Source organism: Alligator sinensis, unplaced genomic scaffold, assembly GCF_000455745.1.
Source record: "Alligator sinensis unplaced genomic scaffold, ASM45574v1 scaffold623_1, whole genome shotgun sequence".
Classification (NCBI taxonomy): domain Eukaryota; kingdom Metazoa; phylum Chordata; order Crocodylia; family Alligatoridae; genus Alligator; species Alligator sinensis.
Window position 1 is genome coordinate 513,401 of NW_005842769.1, and position 15,611 is coordinate 529,011.

Genomic DNA, 15,611 nt, shown 5'->3' on the forward strand with positions numbered 1-15,611 from the left:
CCCAGCCCTGCTGCTGCCCTCATTCCTGACCCACATTACCCTACATCCTGCCAGGGTATGTGCGGACCCCACCCCTTTCCCGGGCTTCACACCCCCCACATGCACACCCACAGCCCCCCCCCACTTTTACAGATGACTCCCTCTCTCACCTATACACATAGCACATACACATACACACTGCAAAAATTGCATCTCATGATTTACATTCCAACTCTCTTAATGTTTAAGTGTTTGGCTCATGATTTTTGACATGGTGGGTTTGGCAGTACTGTAGATGTTCTGCTGTGGGCTTTCCTGTTTTTTCTGGAATTGATCTTAAATCAATGCCAATTCATCCTTTTACATAGGGATTGCCCTAACTGTTCCTTGTAGGCAGCAGAGCAGCACCTTAATTAAGTTATGGTATTTATGACATTGGTAGAGGAGCAGGTGAGTGTTGCTTGATCTAGTGATGATGATGTGGTCAATGATGAAGAAGGGACGTAACTGGCATCTTTGTCTGTAGCACAGTGGCTTTGTGAGAATTAAATTTTTATATAGTCAGTTGCTGGAGATGCATCAGTTGAGATGAGGTGGGGAAGATGTCTGTATCTCAGTTGATCTAATCAACCCATTTGGCAGTGTCCTCTTCCCCTGCTTTCTTCCCTTCCATATCTAATCTTTCTGCCAGTGCATTCATAGCATCTGACAAAGTAGATTATTGGCTATGAAAGCTTATGCCTCTGAACCAGTGAGTCTGTTAGGGGCCACGCTGTCATATCTTTTTCCAAGCATAAAAGAGTAATGGGCCAGGGATCCTTTCCTTACAGGTCAGATAGGAAGGATGCATTCACTTTATGAACACGTTTCAATAAATGCAGAAGGCAAAAACAAGTTTGTTTGATTATCCAAGGCTCTTATTTATGTTTCTGGATATAACATTTGAAAATGATCCCTTAGTATGCAGATCAAGTATGGACACTGATTCAAATATATCATTACTAGAATGTCATCAATGAATGATGCACTGTATTAAGCAGTCATTCATACTTAATAGGCAGAAGTATTTGACCTTTTTGTCTAGTTTCTTTTTAAACTCAGCTAGAGAACAATACCAGTGTAGAGGTTTTGGGTTACTATTCTGTACATCCAAAGAGTTTATTTAGCCTCAAATGACTGTTCCCGAACTCTGTATTGAACGTGCTCTTCTAGGTCAGCCAGTTGTCACAGATTCATAGATGCTAGGGTCAGAAGGGACCTCAAGAGATCATCAGGTCTGACCCCCTGCCTAGGCAGGAAAGAGCGCTGGGGTCAGATGACCCCAGCCAGATGCCTATCCAGCCTTCTCTTAACTCTGAGGTAGGGGAGAGTACCACCTCCCTTGGAAGCCCATTTCAAATTTCTCAAAGTATGGAGGCTGTTTTGGCATTGGCTCATGCTGGTATCCTCTGGGTTACTTTAGATTCTTGGCAGAGGTATTTGAACAACTGTGAAACGAGCTTTTGAGCTGGTGCTTCTGTATTGCTTGGTTCTGGTCTGTCTTCTGATAGAATGGAGCTAAACCTGAGACGTAGTAGAAACTGCCTGACTTGAAGAAAAATCACTTTGTTCTTTTGGAGTCTTAAAGAAAACCAAAAGGAGAATCTATAAGTGGTGACAGCATGTAATGGCTGGGATACTGAGCAATTGAATGAGGTTCTTGATAGAAAGAAATCTTGCTCTTGCTTCTGGTTTCTTCTGTTGTTCTCACTTTTTCTGAATGGACCCTCACAGCATGGCATACCTGAAACTCCAGGAGGATGCAGAGACAGCGGGCTGCCTAATAGTGTCAGTATTTGCTTAGGAGGAGTTCTAGTTCTTGTTAATGACACTGGGCAGCAGATGTTCATAACAGGATTATTAAAAACATCATGGATCTTGTTGTAAATATGTGGGCCGAATGTAACCAGGACTCTGGCAGTTCACTCTCAGCTCATCATGTAAGAGGATGATTTGAATGGAACTCTGCATCCCCTGTATATAAATTGTTAGGTCTTTCTCAGTGTTAATTCCACTATTTACTATGTGACTGGGGGGCTATGTCAGGATATAATTGTGGAATTTCAGTGAAGAACCTGGTGCCTGATACAGGCAGCTCCAAGTAAACTATTGCAGTATGTCCCTTCATCCCTCCTAGGCTATCATTGAACAATAATTGTGGCCTTTTCTAGTCTACGAATTCTGTCCTGGTGTAAAGCTAGTTTGCAGGCTAAAGATTCCTAAGTTTGGAGGCAAAATATGTCTTTATGTTCCATGGGCATCTCTTGAAGAAGCTGAGACTAAAACTTGCTACTGTGGAAAAGTTTTCTCCCAAATTAATCTAGGCACAAGCTAAACACCAAAGGTCTGTTGTGCCTTTGTCAGCAGCCACAGGAATAGCATTTAATCTGAATCTGTTGCTAGGATATTAGTTCTTTTCCACTATCAGCGTATCCAGGCAGCTTTCAAAATGGTCTGCGAGGAAGTGTTTGGAAATAAAGCATATCTGGGTCTTAAATATGATTTGCAATATAAAATCCAATTTGCTGTAACTGTACAAATATATTTCAATATGGGAGTACTGTGCAGCTACACAAATTTCTATTTTTCATTGGGGACCCTAAAAATGCTACCCTAGTCAAAAACCCCTAAAATCTGTTTCAACTTCAGTGGCTGCTGATGTTCTGGACGGGAACCAGCTAAACAGAACTTAATGCTTCTTATGCTGTCCTGCTGGCTAAGTTCATTTGTATTTGTAACCTGTGGGTGCTACATAAACAAAGTTCCCACTTCAGAAGTCTTACTCTGTGACTCTCTTCTGTCCTATGTGGATTTTTGGCCATCATCTTCCCCAGTACTAGTTGGTCCTATTGGCTTTGTTGCCTTCCCACTCATGAAAGCAGATTTTTAATGGTTCTTAATTATGAGATACAAAAGGCAGTGCCTAAGTTTTGTAATGTTTTGTTTTTGGGGGTGGAGGGGGTTGGTTTCAAAATCTAGAAACATTATATCTTTCACTTGTTTGGGTCAGATTTTTAGAAAAAAACACTACCCATTTGTATGTGGATGTATAGGAAATTAGTGATGAAAGCAAATTGGATCTGTTCTTCCTCGAGGACTAAACTATAACCTATCCCTTGCTGACAGAACTAAAAGAGGAATTTTATTTGGAAGCAGTGAAGCTGTTGACTTAGGAGGCTAAGATGGTCCCATTATTTTTTCTTTTAAAGTTAACTTTACAAGACTGACCGATTCAGGGAATTTTCAGAGTGCTGTGGAAGAGAGGTCTTTTGCTTTTTTGGGGGGTTTTTGTATTTTTGGGAAGGGGGGGGGAGGGGGTTGGTTTTTGTCTCCTTTTCTGTTCTTTGTTTTGTTTTTTGTATTGCTAACTGATTACAGATTATATTGATGGTAATTCTCAAGAATCTGCTATTCTTTGTAAATAGTTCAGAATAGATTTGGCTGGTTAGAAGAAGTTCAGGATCCTGAATGTAGGGTTAATGTTTCAGTGTCCCCATAACCGAGACCTAAATCACTTTTAGCATAATTTGTGGTGTTAAATTGGACTGATTTATCTAGGAAAGTGAAATAATCTCTCATCCTGTCAAAAAGACCAATACCTTCAGACCAGGGTTTAATTGCATCAGCAGTGCAACTTTGGTAGGGTTGCATTCTGTCTGTCTGCATTATTCTTGGTTTGTAGCTAAATTGAAGCTATTATTTTGTAGTACTTCTGCTTCCTAATCCTGTGCAAGTATAGATATCCCTGATTATAAAAATCACCATTGGTATCAACCCATCATCTCAATATTCAACAAAAAGATTGAGTTAAAAAGGAATGGTAAAAGACATTATAATAATGGCTCCGTTGCCGTATTCTAATGTTTAGAACATTTGTATTATAAAGCATTGAAAAATCACTAACCTTTTATTTGAAATTTCATAGCAAGTTAAAAGCAAAAAAGTAAAAGGGCATTTGCCTCTCTAAACACCTGTATAATTCCTGTTGACCCTATGGGATATGCTTGTAGGGGTGGATTAAATATACTAGTAAGAGTTTTGTGTTGTTATATTTTGATATGTATATTTTGACCTGTTTTCATGATTTCTTTTACAAAGCATGATAAGTGTGTCCTCCCATGAATGTAGCCATTACCAGGGTGTTAATTATAATTACGATATTTGTTAGGATTCTATTATTGTGAGCAATGTAATTGTGCTTATAATCATGTGGCACTGTTATGTTCTGCTATGTAAAAATCTCATTTTTAGGCTGGAGGAGGATTGCCTCATGCCAAGTATAAAGGCAAATCAAGGCATCAAGGGCTTTATAATTATTTTAAACCTGCTCTCCACTCATCCTGATGTCAAGGTTGACCCTGTACAGTGGTGAACATCAGACGAGTCACAAGCTGCAGGGCAAGCGATTAGTCACCCCTTTTTCTCTGGTTCTTGTGTAAACTTCATCTGTGTGCTTGAATTTTAGTCTTAAGCCCATAGAGAAGAGACTTAAATCTGTATAGCTTTTTAACCTTTTATCTGCATGAGCATATTCATATTGTGCTTCAGAATAGCCCTTTCATATTTCTCAATAATAACCAGGTATTGATCTGTTGCTAATCTGATGTAACCTTTTTTGTGTGTATTGATTACAATGCTTTACTCATGGGAGGCAAATCAAAAACTGGCTTGGCTGAGCAGTTCATCATTTAGGGCTGAACTTAAATTGTCGTGATTTAGTTGAATATTAAATGGATGACTACTCAGATTATTTAAACAGGAGGCAGAATAGACCATCACTCAGAATGGATTTTTGTTTCATTGTTGCCATCTCAGACGTTTAATAAAACTGTCATTTAGCTTTGAGTACCCAAACTATCCATTCTTCTGATTTGACTGTAGTGAAGTGACCCAGAACTTTATGGTAAATTTTTGAGCTGCCAGCATGTGCAGTGTGGTATCAAAGGTGTAATAGGGTAGCCCTGTGCCTTAGGCAGCTGCAGTGCAGCTGGCTCATAGCTGCTGCATCTGTTGGGTTTTTTTGGTCTGTTTATTTGCACCCTGTCACCCCAAGTGGGTCCTGAGGGCTGTGATACCTCAGTTGTGTGTCCCATTCTTTCCCCACCTCTCCCCACAGGGGTGATGGGATGCCAGGTGTGGGTTCTCATGGGGGGAAGACCATGAAACCCTAGGGCCAACAATCAGTTGATTGTTGGTCCCATGTAGAGGGCTTTGGACACAACTTTTAATTTGTCAGTGGATGGGGAAGCCCAGGATTATGATCCTGGGCTCCCCCTGCACTGGTAAATAGTAATGATGCAATTGGTATTAAATCTCTGGTCCTGCCAATCGCACTCCTGCCATGCATGTGTGGCAGAGTAGGAGACTCAGTCATTGGGAATAGAGATCAGATTGCATTATGCCATTAAATGAATGTGTGCTGGGGATCATAGCGTAGTCACCAGCTCCACAATGGCACTCTTTACTCAAAGTATTTAAAATTTCTAATAACATCTTTTGTTCTGATGAAGCCAAAGTGGTTTGTGTCACCTGTGGCTTTGAAAGTAGATTTCAAACAGAGGCACCAACAGGCCATCAGAGAGCACTGGTGTGTAGAAATATTGTTTTGTATTTTGGCATCACTTAAGCGTTGTCCTAGGCCACAGAACTACTTATACTTCTTGCATTGAAGAGATTAGATACAATACATCAGCAGTGTTGAGACTGGGGACCAGAGCCCCTTAGCTCTACCCTCTTGGAGGAGTGCTCACTTGACTGTGATTACAGAGATTAGTCTAGCTAAAACGAGTTTCTCCCATAATGAAGCAAGCACCTTTATTTTTTTTTATCTTTTTGCAGCTGTACCACCAAATATTGCAGACCTGAAGAATTTAGAAGTGCTAAACTTTTTCAACAACCAGATTGAGGACCTTCCTACTCAAATTAGCAGCCTTCAGAAACTTAAACACCTGAATCTTGGGTGCGTATCTTTAAAGCAAAAAATAGCTATAGAACATTCAAGAAATTATCAGTTAATAGCAATTGCATCTCAGTCAGAACTTTTATTGCGTAGAAAACTCCTCTGAAATTATCATGAGCAACTCTCAAGTTGATCATCTAGTCTCAAAAACTGGTGCATGAAAAACATACCGGTCTTGAATTTAATTAAAACAGAGCAATAAGTTCTTAACTGTTTTCCCATTACGTTGTCCTGCAGTTTTTGGTATTGGTAACTAATAGTGAACTACTTGTTGGATTCAAATTTAATTTTGTTTTATGTGCGTGTCAAATGTAGTTTCCTTAACTATTACTCCTATTTATTAATTGTATTTTCACTGGTTAAGATCTAGGAACTGCTTTGTCCTTTCCTCCTTAAGTTCTCCATACAATACTTAAGTTTAAGCATTGATTAACTTTTAATTTTGTTGCATCAGTTCTGTGATTGAGGAGATGCAACTTCCATTAATGTATATGATTTTTATTATTTTCTTTCTTCAACAGGACTGCAATGATAAAAATGTAACATGTCACTTTACATCTTTCTCTTTGTATGAAGGAACATTTGTATAATTAACTGTTATTAAACAATTGTGTTTGTCAGAGAGGATATTACATTTTTTTGTCTGTGCAAAATGTCTTCCCTAACTTAGATGACTCTGCAAAACACTGATCACTGAACTTCATCATTGGCTGCCATAATGCAAATATATCTTTTCATCTCTGCAATAAAGATGGTTCTGTTCCTCACTTTGTCTTTGGTTGCCTACCTTAGTGGAGTAGGTAATAATTCTCAGCAGCCTTTGCTCACTTGGAATTAACCAAGAGATTCAAGAATCAGCATATTTGCTCAAACAAACACAGTTCCCAGTATATCACAAATACTTGGCTAAGGTTAAAGTCATAGTTTAGGCTGCACTTATTAAAGATATCATACTACAGCAATAGGGAGGAGGAAAAGTTGGGCCCTTCCCACACGAGATAAATGACAGGCTTTGCCTTGTAAATATACTTGATTCCTGCATTTCTTTCATTGATACTTTGGAAGTAGAAATAATGTTTTTTTTGCTTATTGAGTTTTATTGCACTTCAGTCTTGCAGACAGTAATCCAAAAGCTGTCTTCTATGTATAACATTTGTGATGAGTTTTATATTTTCTGTATGATACATATGTATTCTGGGGGGCACATCCACATAAGCCTGCACATGCTTCTTGCAGCGTCTCAAACCCCTTTGAGACACTGCAAGATGTATGCTGGGATCAAAAATACATTCCCTGCACTGCAAATGTGCAACGTGGGAACAGAATTTGATACCTGGATATCTAGGTGCCAAAAAATACCCTGTGGGGAAAAAAGCAGGGCAGGGCACGGTCCTGGACCATGCTCTGAGGCAACTGGAGGCTCAGTCTTTATGGCTGGCCCTTGTCCTGGTGCTGAAGCATGCTGCCTGCCCATGCAGGGCAAGCACCCATGCAGGGACCTGGACTCGGGCTCCATGACAAGTAAGTGCGGGGGGTGGCTGCAGGAGGGGGCAGGGGACTATGGGGAGGGCCCCACCTGGCCCCAGCTCCCTGATCACTCCCCCAGCCACCCCAGTTGCTCCCCCACCCAGCCCCAGCTTCCTGATCACTCCTCTGCCTGGCCCCAGTGTCCCAGCACTCACCAGCTGCAGCAGTGGCTGTCGGGGCTGCTAGGTGCCTCTTGGCACAGCCACCCCCACACGGCGGGGGGCAACAGGGATCAGCCCCAGCCACCTAGCACCCGCATAGCTGCTGCTGTGTCACGGGGGTGCAGCCTGGCTCGGCAGGGCACCATGTGGCACCATGCACTGTCAGGAAGATTGGGGCTGCTCGGGCTGAGCAATGCCAAACCCCATTGAGAGCCACAGCTGCCTGACAGTGTGCAGCGCCACACGGTGCTCTGCTGAGCCGGGCTGTGGTGGGCTGTGGCCCTGTGCAGGGGCAGTCCATGAGCTGTGGTGGGGGAGAGGGGAGCTGTACCCTGCATGAGGTAGGGGATCCACCCTTCCTGAGCAGCCCCACAGTTGCCCCCACACACACCCACAGTCCCGTTCCCCCCCCCCCCCAAAAACCCCCCCCCCCCCACCATACACACACACCCCACCATACCCCATGTCAGGAGTGAGGGGACTGGGGTGGAGGTTAGGCTGTGGATTGAGAGTGAGGGGCAGGGGCAGGGCACTGGCATATCAGTGCTGCTCAGCACTTCCCCCTTCGCTCATCAGGATGTGTAGGGGCAGCTCTGATTTTTCTATGGCAAAAACCAGAAGTAAATGCCAAACTGTATAGCTATTTAGAATGTATTTTATTACGATAATAGAGGCACTGATAGGCTTCCAAATTGCTTTAAAATTGTAAATATATCAATAAAACATTGCCCAACTGATCTGATCTCCCTCTATCTCTGTATAGTGGTCTTTTGTTCTAATTTTGGAAGAACATGGATTTTGGGGTATTTTACAGAGTGACTTGGAATTTTTTTTTATCAGGGACTTTGTAGTTTTTGAATAGGGAACACCAAGGTTCGTGTTAGTGAGGCAAGTGGCAGGACCCGAGCAGAGGAGCCAGCTCAGAGCTGACACCCGGGACCCAGCTGGAGGTGGTTGACCTCCTGGTCACTTGCGGCCAGGAGGACATGCTTTGACAGTTCAAAGCAGGCCACCACACTGAGAACATCTTCTGGGTGATAGCTGCCCAGATGGCCGGGTGGTGGCACACATGACAGTAGTGCCAGACAAAGGCCAACTGTGCAGCCACAGCCCACTGACAGCTGGCCCAGAGGGGCAGATGCCTCTAATGGCCATGCAGTCTCCATTTGGATCTGGCAGGCATGCAGCCTTGGGGCCACATGCTGTTGAGCAGGTCACAGCCAGGCAGCAGCCCCCACTGCCAGACCCCAGCAGTGGGTAGAGGGTGCAGGGAACTCTCAGGGCTACTTCAGCAGTCTAGCAGGCACAAGGAGTAGTGTCCCCAGGTACCAATTGGCTGCACCCCAGAAGCTCCTGAGAGCAAGTAGCTCTGAGCTACTTGCCAGGGCAGCTGTCTTATACTGCTGGGGCTAGCACAGGGCTGGTTTTTATACTGCTGGGGCCAGCTCTAGCTCCCCTTGGCTGAAAATTTGGGAGGAGCCAGGCAGGGTTATTTTGTCTTAAGTGGCACAATTTGCCCCACACCAAAGTGCATGTCCAGGCACATGCACTGGGGCAAATAACCCCCGCTCAAATTTATGTCACTTCTATTTGAGCTGCTGCAAGCGCATGTGTCTGCATGTGTGGATGCACCCTGGGAGTCCATTGCCATGATATCTGAATGCCTTGCATGTTTTTAAATTAATAGTTACAAAATAACTTTGTCTAAAAATGTCTCAGTTTCTTTAAAGCCCAATTCATTCCCCCCTTCCCCTCTCACCCATTAAATCAGTGAAAAAGCTTTGTGGGACTTGTAGCTAAACTCTTTTGTGGAAGCCCATAGTACAACTGAACAGCCAAGACATGACTACTCCTCTCCACTTGATTCATATCTTTGCCTAAACTGGTTGGCCTTATTTTTGTACAGGTATTTAAAACCTCTAGCTTGAGAGAATACTTTTGGTTTCCAAAATAATCTGTATATAGCCCCCTATGGCTTTCCTTCTACCAGTGTCTTAGATCTAAATTAATGACAGAAAATATCCTGATGGTCCTTCCTTTTGTTCAGCAAAAACCTTCACCTTCACTTTCCCCCACTTCACTGACCTCAAGTTCTCAATATTTTTCCTAAGTGTTTTTTTTCCTCACTATTACCTGATACCTTTAGGGCAGAGCCATCAATAAAGTAGTTGCCTGCTACCACTATTTGTTTGCTTACTTATTCAGGGCCCATTTCTAACATATTTGAAATATGGGTAGAATAATTTTTGGAAGAAAGAGCAAGTGCTGAGAGAATGATGTGCTGCCCCAGTACACGTTTTATCACACACAAGCTGAAAGCCTTTATGTTATAATGTAAGGACTGCACATATCTACAATTTAGTATTTTGAAGAGGAGCCTTTAGACCAGTTCTCCCATGAGGGATTAGGAGTTTGATATGAGGAAAACCACTTGTGGAAGCTACCTTTCTGGAGGCAAGAAGTTTCTGCTGTTTCTGTAAACACTTTCCTTACTGGCACTTGGGTGAAGTGGGCAGCTCTCTCTGATTTTAGGGCATGAATCCTTCTATGGCTGTGCTGAGAGAGCCAGAGGGACAGTGCAGCAGTCATTAGACTTGGCCAGTCTGAGAGTAGCTGACTGGAGGTGTAAATTGAAGGTGGGTAGTCTGAAGACCAGTTGCTTGCCTGCCAGCCTTTTTGACTTAGAACAGATAACCCGTGGACAAACAGATGTGTGTAGCTGGCACCAACTCTGTGCCACCATTGACTCAGAGGTTTCTGGATACTTTCTGTAGTAGAGCATGGTGATTCCACAGTGCATGCCCTCAACATTGTTGGAGGCAAGGAAGGGGGCAGCATTAAGGTTTTGCCTCACCTCTGTGAAAATTGACCTATGGCCCTGCAGGCAAACTAAAGTTGGTAAGGAGGAAGAGTGAATAGCCTGCAGGTTGGGTAGAAGTCTGGAGGGCTACAAACTTGGAGAGACTAGTCTAAGCCAGCACTTTTCCCCTAAGAACAAGACTGATGCCAAGCTCTCAAAACCACCCTCTGAAGTATGACCTTGAAGGACAGAAACAGATGTGGAAGCTGGAAGCAACCTCTCCCTCCCCAAATGCTTGTAAACATCTTGGCTATGTAGCCACTTTATCTATGTGCAGCTTTGGCCAAAATGTCCAACGAGAATAAGCAGTTCAAGAGTGAACGGGAGAGAGCTGTGACTAAAGTGTGGGCACTGCTACTGCTAAGTTCCATTCTCTACTGTCCAAAAGCCAACTTCAAGACCTGGCATGCCTAACTTTGCTCTCTGTGGCTCCTGATCACAAAACAAATTAAAACAGTTTTCAGGGAAAAAAAATTAAATATGATTTCTATCTACATCCACACAGCTCTTCAGCAAAAGGCACATTTAAAAGGAGGTGTATTAATTTTGACAGAATGCCTTGATGTTATTTCCCACCTCCCATCCCCTCCACTTGCTCCGCAAGAGGGAGAAGAGGAATACTAGTGGCTAGGTAAAGTGCTGGACTATGATAGTGGGTATTGGTTGTAGCTGTGTTGGTCTAAGGATATTGGCAGGCACAGTTCTTTGGATAAATCTGATGTCTTTTATTAGACCAAGTCAGATGGAAAAATTCTTCTTTGCAAGCTTTCAGGCACAAACACCCTTCACCAGGCTGAGGAAGCAGCTATAGGTGGTCTGTGCTCTTCCTGGTTGGACTGAAAAGTAAAGAAACCAGAAGTTGGTATCCATGGAAGAAAGCCAGTCAGTAACTATGTAAATTAATGAGTCAATGGATGAGAGAGAGGTTGGGGCAGGGGGGGATGAATCTAACTGGTAAACAGTGAAGAGGTACCTGGGGAGTCGGAAGTAAGGCAGGTTATAATGTGTCATAAATACAATGTCTATATTTAGTCCATGATTTTTTTTTTTTTTTTGTATCCAATAGGTTGATGAAGTGAAGTTCATAGGCTTATCTGCAAAAGGTGTTTTGTAAATTCCCTTTGATGATTAGAACTGAGAGATTGGGGGAAGAGAGAGAGAGTGGTTTTCTTGAGAGAAATGTGCACCCACAAGTAATTGGGTATTCTTGTGCTCTAAAAACATAGACCACCTTCCCAGCAACACCCTCCTAGCCACTATGGATGTTACCAGCTTATATACTAACATCCCACACCAGGATGGCATGCAAGCCTGCCTTACATACTTACAGGAGCAAGACAACAACTCTGAGTACAGACCCAAAGATATTACTGACCTTATACACTTCATCCTCACACACAACAACTTCACTTTCAATTACTAACACTTCCTCCAGAGCATAGCCACAGCTATGGGCACAAAAATGGCCCCACAGTATGCCAATCTTTTTATGAGCCACCTGGAAGAAGAATTCCTCAAGGACTGCACCATCAAACCCTTGCTATACTTATCGATGACATCCTCATAATTTGAACTGAAAACCTGCAATCTCTGATTTCCATCAGAAATTCAACAAGCATTGCCACTCCATCAGGCTATCTCTTGAATACTCCAGCACCAACATCTCCTTTTTAGACACGACGATCACTATCCAGAATGGTAAAATACAGGCCACAATATACACAAAATCCACGGACCAACATCTATATCTGCACAGAGCCAGCAATGACCCTAAACACGTCAAGAAAACTAATATACAGCCAAGCCCTCCAATACTACCACATTTGCACTGAGGAGAACACCCGGGCTTATCACCTCACAAATCTCAAAAAGGCTTTCATTCAACAAGGGCACCCCTCCAAAGAAACGGATCACACTTTTGAAAGAGCCATCTGGATACCATGTGAAAAATTGCCGCGGTACAGAAGGAAAACCCCTGTGAATTGCACACCACTGGTTATGACACATCAACCCTCCCTGGAACCTACACGGAAAATCCTCAAACAAATTGCAGCCCATACTAGAAGAAGAGCCAGTTCTTAAAGAGATCTGCCCAGAACCACCAGTCCTAGCCTTTAAACAAGCATTGAACCTCACTAGCCTCATCTACAGCCCAAAATGCACCAAATGGATCAAGATCATGCCAAGACAAGAAATGTAAAACCTGTCAACATATCTCTACCACCCTCACAATTACTACACCCCACAACAGAACCATCAGCATTCTTGGATGTTATAGCTGCACCTCCAGAAATGTAATATATCTCATCCAATGCACCAAATGCCCTGATGGAAAATATGTAGAAGAGACCAAACAACAACTGTGTAGTAGAATGAATGCACACCGGAAATCTATCAAGGACAAGAATACCCAATTACCTGTGGGGCAGGTAAAGAACCTTTGTGGGACTGTGGTAGTGTCATATGTGTATGTCTGGCTTTGACACAGATTCCTGAAGTGCATTTGGGCAAGCTTTCTTTCCCTGCCTATATTTCTGTGACCAGTAATGCTTCCTTTACTTGGTAGGAAAGGTATAAAGCTAAATACCTTGTTCATGAAGAATTTGGATTCAGGTGAGGGTTCATAAATTTCACAGATTTCTAGGGTTGTAAGGGACCTATTAGATCATCAAGTCCAACTCCCTGCTCTGGGCAGGAAAGAGCGCTGGGATCAAGTAACCCCAGTCAGGTGCTTGTCTAATCTTCTTTTGAACACCTCCATGGTGTGTCTTGAAGCAAGTGTTTTGCACATTGTTTCAAGCTTAGCTGTGACACTTTTTTTTCCTATGGTTTTCACAGTGATATGTGGTCCGTTACACATGATTGCTTTACAGACAAATGGGATGTCATGCAGAAATATGCAGAACTTTTGGCAAAGGTGATATCTTTTATAGATTCATTCTGTAGTCATCACAAGGTAGTTCCTGATGTTTTTGCTACTAAGAGCTTTCATCATGTAATTTAATTCTTAAATAACTAGGCAAATTGTAGCTTGACACATTGGGCAGTGTCCTTCAATATAGTTTTCTCTGCCCTTGAATCAAACAGTGTGATTTCAGGTGAAATCCAGTGGTTGATCCAAAGTGATAGTATCCAGGCATCTGCTCTGCCTCCAGCTGTTATTTCTGCCAAATAAATTTATATTAAAACGGCTTTGTCTTTTGCGTTGCTTCCAGTTGAGGGTCCTCAAGTGAATTTAGTTTAAGCTGTGCAAATAACTTTTTTCATAATTAAGCTGATTATATGCTAATTGCATTACATAACAAGAGATGCTTTTTGAATTGAGAGCTTGAATGCCTGTGGCACTTCCACAGGCCAAACAGGTCTCTCATCAAGCACATCTCCATGGTAGTGTTCTGTCTGACTTTTTTTAGTAAATCGCAGTAAATAACTTCTCAGTTTTGCTTAACATGGTCCGCCTTATTTCCTTTTTATTTTTAATGAGACTTATTGTGACAAATGGGTGCAGCATCTTTTTACATGGACAAGAACTCATGTTGAAAGGTTTATGCTAGAGCATTTCTCATGCAAGACTGAATGGACTTTACAGGCAAGATGAGCCCATTTGACAGAGAAGACTGAGAGTAGCATGGACTTGGGATGTCCATCTTCAAAACCACTTCCCTGAAGGTTTTTTGGTGGTTGTTTTTCAGTTTGATCTGCGTGGAATCTCTAGCCAATCTAAAATCCTCCCAGGTTCTAGTAAAGCAAAAAAAATCCATACTGAAAAATAACTGATTGAATAATGGTCAAATTCTACTAATCCTAGACTAGATAGTCTTTGACTTGTTTATTAGAAGATAAACAATAGTTTATGTTCCTAAGATGTGTTTGTTCTTGCTCCCCTCTGATGCTTTGGATGAGTATCGTAGGTGAGGAGATTGTCCCGCTGTGTTGATATGCCTCTATAACCTCCCCAACAGGTGATGGAGATGTAGTTTTTAATAGTTTATCTGTGTATTCCCTTAAGTAATTCCTGTATATTTCCTAAGTAACTTGGATTGTGTTCATTAGAATTGGATCAATGTTTGTGTGTGCTTGCAGTCGGTACCAATTCTTACAACTGAAAAACTTTTGGCGATTAAATGGTCAATATCATGACAACACACTGCCTCAGTTTTGGATATCTAACTTGGTTTTCTTAAAATGCTGTCAGAAATGCTGAGCACCTATTCCCCTTTTGCAAGGGGGATACCAAAAATAACCAATACGTTTGGTAAAATGTAGGTCCAGACTCTTCTCCTTGGCTGGAAGCATTAACCTGAATCCAACATGCCATCCTCCATACATCTCAGTTTAGAGAGACGGTGCCTAAACATTTTTTTTAACATACAATCAGTTACATATAGTTAAACATTAAAATCAACAGCACGGTACAGAAAATTTAATAATTAATTATTGGCTGTTCCCTGCAGAGGAAGTTTACAGAGGAAAAAAACCTAGATTCATGTTCATAGTAGAAGAATTACAGAAAGCAGTGATGGATTTACCTTGGCCCATGTATAGTTTGATTGAAGGTTCAGACTCAGCATGTTTTCACATGTTAGTCAACATGAACAACTGTATTTGAATCTTGCCCTTGGGTGTAAGAAATGAGAGAAAAGAATAATATTCCTATTATAGATAGCCTGTAGGTGGATTGTAAACTTTATGTACCAGGTAGGGAAATCTCTTGTGGTTAAATCGGCATTCATGCTGAAATGTGAAATGTTGGTTCAGTAAGTATCCCTATATGCCTAAGGCGATTGCCCTGTTAAACAGTTGACACCTGTTCCTTATCTCATTTAAGTTTATGGTAAAAATGTCATCAAAATTAATTGCAGTAGTTGAATACAGTAATCCCATAAAAACTTGTGAGGGTCCTCTTAAAGGAACTGACAATGTTAACAGTAATACTGTTGTCACTGTCACCTTCAAACTACCTGCTCCACTTTCAAGGTTTTTTTGGTTTGTTTGTTTTTTTTTCACTTCGTCTCCAGTCTGTGTTTTATGCTTCATTGGTTCAGCATGTCTCCTACCTTCTTTAATCTCCTCCTAAAATGAGTTC

General features: G+C 42.1%; 1 protein-coding gene across 6 annotated transcripts in view; it reads left to right on the plus strand.

Annotated features, from left to right (window-relative positions):
• RSU1 (Ras suppressor protein 1) overlaps positions 1-15,611 on the plus strand; it is a 171,420-nt gene that overhangs the window by 39,902 nt on the left and 115,907 nt on the right. For all 6 annotated transcript variants that reach the window (XR_003096461.1, XR_003096463.1, XR_003096462.1 and 3 more), the window contains exon 4: positions 5,857-5,977. Coding sequence is in view for 2 of the 6 variants with exons in the window: in XM_006034742.1 (XP_006034804.1) it covers positions 5,857-5,977 (121 nt within the window). In the remaining 4 variants the exon portion in view is untranslated. The remainder of the gene's footprint in view (positions 1-5,856; positions 5,978-15,611) is intronic.